At 45.9% G+C, this 9,042-nt stretch overlaps 1 protein-coding gene across 3 annotated transcripts in view; it reads left to right on the forward strand.

Moving 5' to 3' along the window:
* AIFM1 (apoptosis inducing factor mitochondria associated 1) overlaps window positions 1-8,463 on the forward strand; it is a 28,215-nt gene extending 19,752 nt beyond the window's left edge. For 2 of the 3 annotated variants that reach the window (XM_059050952.2, XM_067023780.1), the window contains 8 exons: window positions 816-924; window positions 1,663-1,770; window positions 2,103-2,191; window positions 2,659-2,799; window positions 4,401-4,543; window positions 6,002-6,126; window positions 7,686-7,882; window positions 8,198-8,463. In XM_059050952.2, the coding sequence (XP_058906935.1) occupies window positions 816-924; window positions 1,663-1,770; window positions 2,103-2,191; window positions 2,659-2,799; window positions 4,401-4,543; window positions 6,002-6,126; window positions 7,686-7,882; window positions 8,198-8,269 (984 nt within the window). In that variant the 3' untranslated portion in view covers window positions 8,270-8,463. The remainder of the gene's footprint in view (window positions 1-815; window positions 925-1,662; window positions 1,771-2,102; window positions 2,192-2,658; window positions 2,800-4,400; window positions 4,544-6,001; window positions 6,127-7,685; window positions 7,883-8,197) is intronic. The other variant, XM_059050953.2, reaches the window with a different exon arrangement.
* The last annotated feature ends 579 nt before the right edge of the window (window positions 8,464-9,042 follow it).

Raw genomic sequence — 9,042 nt, forward strand, 5'->3', positions numbered from 1 at the left:
TTCTAACTATGGCTCTTCTACAGGCTTGTTATCTGGCCTTGAGCAAGTCACTTCCTCTCTCTGCACCTCAGATACCTCACTCAAGGGTTTTTAGCTCCTAGGAGAAAAAACAGATGTAGTGTTTTTTATTGCTTGCTATAGTTCCTTCGATTGCCCTTCCATAGTTGTTTTTCCTGATGCATTTGAGTCATTGGAACTCCTTATAGCCTCTTGGCATTTTTCACTGCAAGTGCTATTGTGGAGACTTGAGGGAGGAAAGTTAAGAGTACCGAAATGAAAAAGGAAGCGGGGGTCTGCTTCTTAACACCATGCTTTACTTAGGAAAACTGCTGAAAAATTTCAGCCACCGCTATGGGTATTGGAAAAGGTTTGTACTGTCCTTTAAGTTCTTGATACAACAAGGTTTGTCAACCTTGGCACTGTTGGCATTTGGGGCCGTATAACCATTTGTTGTGAGGGGCTGTCCTGTGCATTGTAGGGTGTTCAGCAGCCTCCCTGGACTCTACCCACTAACTTCAACTACTATGTCCCCACTCTAGTCGTGACAGCCAAAAATGTCTCCAGACATTGCCAGATGTCCCCTGGGGGAGGGGGAGTAGATCTGCCCCCAGTTGAGAACCACTGTTATTAGAAAGAGCGTTACACTGGAGAAAGAAATTTACATCAATAAAATAGAGGCTATAATTGAGCCACTTTATACAAGGAGATTTTATGTGCAAATTACTGTTGTCAAAGATTTAGCGAAAATATTTCCTGGTATTATCATCCTATGCCCCTTTGGGAAATCAGTGGACTAAACTTGTGTGCTCCTGCAGATCGGAGACTTTAGAACCTTAGAGAAGATTTCCCGGGAAGTCAAGTCGATTACAATTATCGGTGGGGGCTTCCTTGGTAGCGAACTGGCCTGTGCTCTTGGCAGAAAGGGTGAGTATTGGGGAGTGACCTCGATTTTCTTTCTCTGGTCTTATATCACATGCTTTTCAGAGATGCATTTACCAGGATCAGTAGAAAGAGTTTGATTAAGGGTTACATGGTGAAAAACTAATCACTGAGCTTAGCTCTGATGAGGGATGCCTTAGTGATCGAAAAGCTGTCATCTGAGCAGCTGAGCAGTGCCGCTTTCTTTCCTTTTTCCTTTCCTCTCGCCTCTAGGCCAGGACTCCTTAGAAATAAAATATTCAGGAAAGTGAGTTATTAAGATGGTAGGGGCATTGTAGACTACATGAACTGCTGCTCCCTGTAGAAGTCAAAGACTTCTTTCAGATACATGATGGGTCCCAGCTTGACAGATCTGTGAGTTCCAGTTTGAATGTTTCATGGCAACCATTTTTTTCCTTAATGTTATTTTTCAGCTGTGTGAAATCAGGGCATCTTCTCGGGAGGGTGCTTACTATTCAGAGCTTGCAGGGCACTTGTGTAAGCCTAAGTATAAGTGCACTGAGTTCACAGTATGCAGTTGAATCCAGGGACAAGTTCTGGCCTCTGTTGTATTTGCCTTGTGGATGCCCTTGTGCCCTAGTGCCCCACAAATGGGTGCTCTGGCCTGGGTTGCGGCATTGCCCTGTGTGCAGTAGATGGCTGCCTGCGGCTCCTTTACTTCTTTTCCTGTCTCCTAGGATTGACTTTTGCCTCCACTATACCTACTCTGTTTCTTCTTCCCAGCTCGAGCCTCGGGCACAGAAGTGATTCAGCTCTTCCCCGAGAAAGGAAATATGGGAAAGATCCTTCCCGAATACCTCAGCAACTGGACCATGGAAAAAGTCAGGCAAGGTAGAGACACTCTTTCCATATGCTCCCACTCTTGCCTTGAGTGAAGACTAAGGCAAACTTTGCTTCTTTGGGAACCCCCTGTCCATAAGCCTTACCAGCTACCCGATGAAAAGTTTCCACCATTCTCCTGTCAGCCAGCTTCATGTAGGTGTTCTGAATCTGACACACCAGATTCCTGGAAGTGCTGGAAGTGAACTGTGGGCGTGGGTGCCTGTGGCTCTCCAAGGCTGCCTGCGTACTAATGATTACTCTCGTCAGCTTCTCTGCTGGTCATGAAGGTGGTAGGCTCGTAGGCTCACGGGCTCAGCCTCAGGTCTCGTTTGCCTTTGCAGAGGGGGTTAAGGTGCTGCCCAGTGCTATTGTGCAATCAGTTGGAGTCAGCGGTGGCAGGTTACTTATCAAGCTGAAAGATGGCCGGAAGGTAAGGAGGGGAAGACAGGCTGCCAGAACACCTTCCAAGCCTGCTCTGCCCTTTCCTCATTTCTACTCCTTCATTTGATACCAGTAGATTTGTTGTCTTGGCAGTCACCATTAACCTGTCATAATTTTCTTAATGAACTGTCCTTTGCTAAAAGAAGAATGACGAGAGCCAGAGTAGCTGCCTGGGAACCATTTCCCATAGCCTCTTCCTATGTGTATCACAGATTTTTGAGACCTTCCTAGGGTGGCAGATTTCTCTTCAGATGGTAGGGGGTACGTATGTGTGGAGGGGTGGCTCTTTATGAAATGGAACTTAAAATCTTTTGACCAGAGTTACCCGATGATTTTTTTTTTTTTTGTAAAGCCCCGATTATTTTGTGATTTTTTTTGTGACTGTGATTTACAGTCGCTAGGTTCATAGGCATACGAGGAAACTGTAAGAATTGACTGAATTCCTTCTGTCCTCAGGTAGAAACTGACCACATAGTGGCAGCCGTGGGCCTGGAGCCCAATGTTGAGTTGGCCAAGACTGGCGGACTGGAGATAGACTCTGATTTTGGTGGCTTCCGGGTAAATGCAGAGCTCCAGGCCCGCTCTAACATCTGGGTGGTAAGTTTGCAATGACAGCCTGACCAGGCACAGTGCCTTGGTCCCGGCCTGGGAGCAGGTCTGCCCGGTGGTGTGCGAAGGCTCAGCAGCAGCTCACCCAAATAGGGTCAGCGTGTTTGGAAGCTGAGGGTGGAGAGCAGAAACTTGTGAACTGCTTGGTTTACGAGATCAGGTCTGGCCTCACGCCGCAGGCTCATGGAAAAGGAAAAGAACAGTGTGTGTGCCCACAGGAGTAGGTCTCTGCTGGTTCCACTGTTGGCGGCAGCCATCAACGTGACCCTGGCGGGCGTGTACGCAGCTTTCAGACTGATCTGCTATTCCCTTGCCTGAACACGAGTCCAGGGAATGGAGGATGAGGCAGTTTTATAACATTCTCTGGAAAGGAAAATTACTCCATTTTCATTTTCCTTGAGTACTATTTTTAGCTGTTTTAAAAAATCTGTTATGACACAAACAAGACTATAGTATGTAGGAACCATGAGGTAATTTCCCTATTGTTAGATCATTACAAGTGTATTGTGTTTGATTATGGACTCTGCAACTGAGGACGTAGGAACTTTGCAGGGTGTTTTTCCCGTAAAGATTTTTTTTTTTAAAGTTACAGGGTACTGTATTTTTTAAAATTGTTATAAAAGCAATACACGCTCAGTATGAAAAACACAGGCAAAAAGGAGAAAGGGACATTCCCCTGCAGCAACCACTGATGTTTAGGTGTAGTTTCTTCCCTTCAGTTTCTCACGCATAGTTTTTTTTCTTTGTTGTAGACAGTCATGGCGAGCGTGCTACGTATAAACATTTGTATTTTCTTTTTCACTTAACATTCGAATGTAAGTTTTTCCCACATTGCTTCAGATTCCATAAACAGTGTAACGACTGTATAATATTCCGCTAGGTGGATTTCAGAGTTTATCTCGCCATTGCTCACATGTTGGATTTTTAGGTTGCTTTGGGGGTGTCTGAATAGCCACAAAGATGAACAGAGGGTGAGAGAGCTCCCATACCACATCCTTTGTGAAGCTGGCCTTGTTCACCTCCAGCCGGGGGTGCTCACTCACTACGTACCTCTGGCATGGTACACCATAGTGAGGAAGAGTGCCGCACGTTCCTCAACTCACTTACATACTCCTCGTGGGCAAGGTCTATGTCAGGCGTGTCTCTGCAGCCCAGACAGTATAATGCTTTGTACAGAGTAAGTATTCTGTAAATACTTGTTGAACGAATGAATGAATAGTGAATGACCAAAACATTTTATCTTGGAAAAGATGTCTAGGTAAGAGGCAGTCACATCTAAAAACTGGATTCCATATAGGAAAGAGTATTCTGCGTATCATGCTTATTAAATATCCTGTTTCTGCTGAGGGCAGAATGAGAAGAAATAGGTGTAAGCTGGAGCGTGGAAGATTAAGGTTGGCTTTGTGGAAGCATAGAATGGTTTTGGTAAAAGTGGAAGCGCAACTGTTTTTGATAGTGTAGGGATGATTCTGGCCCGTGGTTGCAAATCATTAGTGAACATCACAAGCATTTTTGAGCCCCCAAAGTGTATGTTCTGTCCTTAACTTGCTTTTGTATCATGTGCTCATGTAGTGTATTTGTCTCCAAAGGCAGGAGATGCGGCATGTTTCTACGATATAAAGCTGGGTAGGAGGCGGGTGGAGCACCATGATCACGCTGTTGTGAGCGGAAGATTGGCTGGAGAAAATATGACTGGAGCTGCTAAGCCGTACTGGCATCAGTCAATGTTCTGGTAATAGTTTTGTGCCTTGGGGACTCAATTGGTTCGAACACAGAATTAATGGAACCAGAGTTACATGCTTTGGTTTCCTGGCGGGCCAGTTAGCTTCATACAGAGGGTGAAAAAATTCCATCTTGTGTCCACGCATCCTACCCCCGAGCCATCTTCTGGTAAAAGGCTTCCATCTGACATGAGTTAGACTAGGTGAATGAATGGAAATGGCATCAGCACTTCTGCTAGAATAGCTCAGAGTTCGAGCTACAACAGGTAGTACAAAAGTGTGCTCTTAGATACAGACAGCAGTATATTTTATTTGCTCTTTGCTGCTAATTCTACTGAGCCCAAGCTACTGACGAAAAAGGCAGCTCACTCACATGTAACTCTTAAGATCAGCAACTCAGAGTCAGACGTATATAGGCAGCTCTCTGGATAGTAGAAAGTTAGCAATGGACGTTCTTGGATACTGGAGCTGGCCCTGTTTGGCCCACGGTCATCTTGTTGATGTGAAAGATGGGGTACATAAAACTTCAAGGTTTCAGAAGCCCCTAAGCAGTTTCTGTTGGGGAAATTCTCGGCCGATGGGAGTACATTTTAAGACGGTCACACACAGTTTCATGAGTGGGCAGCAAAAAACATAACAGATGGGTTTCAGGGTCAACACGTGTAAGATAATGCAGTTAGGAAAAACAGTAGTTTGTAGCTATACAATTATCAGTTAGGTTCCAGGAACAGAATCCAAGAAGTCATTGTAGACTGTTCCCTGAAGACACCAGTCCAGTGAGCTTCTGTGGCCAAGAAGATAACAAAATGTAGAGCACAAGAAACAAAATAGCTCAAGTAGCTTGCATGATTACAAAACCATAGTGTGTCTGTGCCACAAGTATTCTGTGAAGTTCCTAGCATATTAAGAACAGCATGATGACGATAGGAAAAGTTTCCAAGAAGAACAAAGAAAATAAAACGACCAAGTGAGTGAAGGTGCCACTTTATAGAAAGCACTTCAGCCTTGAAAATTGAAGGCTAAGAGGAAATATTGTCAGTTAATAAAACCACAAGATATCCCAGATTCTGGATTCCATAAATATGGAGCACTCTTTAAAGTTTCAAAAAGGCAGTTTTTAAAAGAGTAAAGTAGTGAATAGTAAATGTGGGGAAACCACCCCCCCCCCAAATGGGATATGGTAAAAATTAAATGATTAAATTTAAGAAAGCATAGATCTGTGATTGTATGGATCTGTGATATACGTAGTGGCTTGTTAGGAAAATAAAACCTGTTTGGAATAATCGTGCTTTCTCACAATTGTCCCCAGAATGTCCTGACAGGCGACAGATCAGTTTGGCGTTTCTCTTGCTGTGGCACATACCAGTTTCTTTGGTTGGCATGAAAGTGTGGTGCCTTAGAGGAAACATTCTACCGCACCATCCTTTACAGTCCTTTGACAGAACACCCTCTTCTCTCTCCTTCCTTAGGAGTGATTTGGGCCCCGATGTTGGCTATGAAGCTATTGGTCTTGTGGACAGTAGTTTGCCCACAGTCGGTGTTTTTGCAAAAGCAACTGCTCAGGACAACCCCAAATCTGCCACAGAGCAGTCAGGTAAGGAAGCCCGAGCACTTCTCTTGGAAGAGTGTTGAGAAACCATGGTCCAAATCCTCCTGAACAAGGGGTATCTGTATTGGCCAGAGGGAACTGTCAGTGAAAGCCTCTCTTCATTTCTGTGCTTTAAAATAAACCAAACCCGAAGTCCTCACTCTTTAGTGGTCTGAGAGCTGGCGAAATCAGGTATCCTGGTCAAAGCGTAGATATTGTGGATTGTGGGTGTTGTCCTAAACTCTTGGACTCTTGGACGGTGGCTAACTCAACGACTCTGTAAGTCTAGTTTGTCCCGAGGGACTAGGAAGACCTGCGTGATGAAGAAAACGTGAACTTTTTCAATGGCTTTTTTTTTTTTTTTTTTTTTTTTTTGCTTCCTGCTGATCCCAAGAACTAGGCCTGAGAACCTCAGTTTGGGACCTGCTCCCCTCCTTGGGCCCTGAACAGTGAAGAACTGGGCTGAGTAGTTCTTGAGCTGCCTCTACTTCCATTTGTCAGATCTTCATAGCGGGTTCTCTTTAGACGGGAGGCACCTCTCGGAATGAACTTCTCTCCGACACACATCTCTTTCATTAACTCCTAGGTCTCTTCTCTCTCCCTTCGTGAGCTTGGCTGAAGTTATTTAACCTCTGTGTCCTCTTGTTAGAGGCGTTTCAAGGACAAGTTGCTCTTTAAGAAGGAGAAAGCAAGGCATTATATGGATATGAGGTCCTTTTCCCGTGTAATCTAAGTGGATTACATATACCCACTCCTTAACTCGGACCTCTCCTGGGAAGTGGATCCAGGAGGGGGACCCAGGGACTTATACAGTAGGTGTTGATAAACTACAGGTCACTACTCTGTCCACTGGGCAGTATTACTTGAAGCCTGGTTGTTCCCAGAAGACAAAATGCCCTCTCCCCAGGCTGTTGCCACCACCCTGCACAGGAGGAAACACTTGCACTATGGTTTTTCCATATGGAAGTACCTTCTCCTTAGGCCAGAGTGTCTCTAGCAGTGCCATCTAAGTGAACTTTCTGCTATGATGGCAGTGTTCTATCTCTACTCTGCCCGATACATTAGCCACTAGCCACATGTGGCTCTTTAGTACTTGGAATGTGGCTAGTGCAAATGAGGAACTGAATTTTACATTTTATCTCATTTTAACTAAAATAAACTTCAATTTTGAATTAATTTTAATTAGAATAGCTATATGTGACGAGTGGCTATTGTACTGACCATGTAGCTCTAGAATGTTTCTCAGGGGACACGAGCAAGTCTTCTGTAGTTTGAAAAAAGATACCAGGAAATATCCGTAGTGTAAATTTAAAATGAGATAGGAAGTTTGGGGTCAGACTAACCCAGTGCCCAGGAGCTGGCAAGGAAGAGCTTTTGTTGGCTTTTGTCAATGGAGAGGGGCTGGAATAGGCCAGTGTTTACTGAGGCGGCATAGAAAAACAAATCATTTAGAAGCAGCTTGAAGCAGGTGTTGAAAGATACTTGCCTTCTAGAATTTCCAAGCTCATAAGAACTGACTTTGTTTTGTTTTGACTTTGCTTGTTTGTTTTGGGGATTGGCTACAGGGACTGGTATCCGATCAGAGAGTGAGACAGAGTCTGAGGCCTCAGACATCACTCTTCCCCCCAGCAGCCCTGTAGTCCCCCAGGCCCCCGCCCAAGGGGAGGACTACGGCAAAGGCGTCATCTTCTACCTCAGGGACAAAGTGGTGGTGGGAATCGTGCTGTGGAACATCTTCAACCGAATGCCAATAGCAAGGAAGGTAGGTGCCGTCAGAGCTCTGAGAGGAAGATGGGAGGTGTGGGCGGAAGCCGTCCCTGTGACTTTGTCAGATGTCCTGCCACGCACTGTCCACCCAGGTCAGACTGTGCCTGAGCAGAACAAAGGTATCGCCTTGGCTCGGGTACGTTTCCTTTTCACTCGGGACATGGCTGGGTAGCGTGGGCGTTGGCACGTGCTCACTTGGGCTTCGTGGAAAGCCATTCCCACAGCTCCCTCCCAGTGTGAAGTGGCGACTGGCCCGGGCTGCCCCGGTGTGTGGCCCAGCGCACACGCTCCTTGCTCCTCTGTCCCTCAGATCATTAAGGACGGTGAGGAACATGAAGATCTCAACGAAGTAGCGAAGCTTTTCAACATTCACGAAGACTGAAGACTGTTGTGGAACAGGCAGGCCCTCTGCTGTCCCCGACAGCAGCTTGGACGGGTAAAGGAGCATTTTTTATTCAGCAGACTTCCTCTGTATGTATGAGTGTGAATAATCAAGTCCTTTGTGAATATTTCAACCATGTAGGCAAATTCTTAATGTTCACATCACTAAATAAAACCTGATTCTTCTAAATTAAATTCTCTTCTCTCTGAAAGGGAGCAAGTGGGTGAAGGGAGGAAGGCTGTGCATATTAGAGAGCAGGTCAGTTGGAGCCACTCCCAAGCGCGTCATCTTCCTCGGCCTTGTACTCCCTGCTGCACACTCTCAGCTTCTTTCAGTTCACTGAACTTCTCCCTCACCCCTCCAGACCTCCGGTACGGACCTGCTGTGACCTCTGCCCACAGCACTTGACCCCTCTCCCCTCCTCTGGGGAACGTCCTGGTCTCTGAAGACTTTCCTGATCCTTCCAAGCCTGCTCCTTGTTTACATGTCTCCCTGCTGCTCTGCAGCTTCCTGGAAGCCAGAACCATGGCTTTCCTGTCTTGCTCGTGGTTCTCTCTCCAGAGCTGAGCACAGGGTCTGGCTCACAGTAGGTGCTTAGTGAATCATTGAATGAGTGTTCACATAAACATGTGGACTAGACTCCGCTCTACCTGGGACAGCTCCCCTGTGTACCCACCCAGTCCAGAGCTGAACTGGTCTTGGGAGGGGAGGGCAGAAAAGACATTTATTGCAGACAGAAACGAAGGTTCGGAGACCCGCTGCTTCATGGCTAA

The sequence above is a fragment of the Kogia breviceps genome, chromosome X, assembly GCF_026419965.1.
Source record: "Kogia breviceps isolate mKogBre1 chromosome X, mKogBre1 haplotype 1, whole genome shotgun sequence".
Taxonomy (NCBI): domain Eukaryota; kingdom Metazoa; phylum Chordata; class Mammalia; order Artiodactyla; family Physeteridae; genus Kogia; species Kogia breviceps.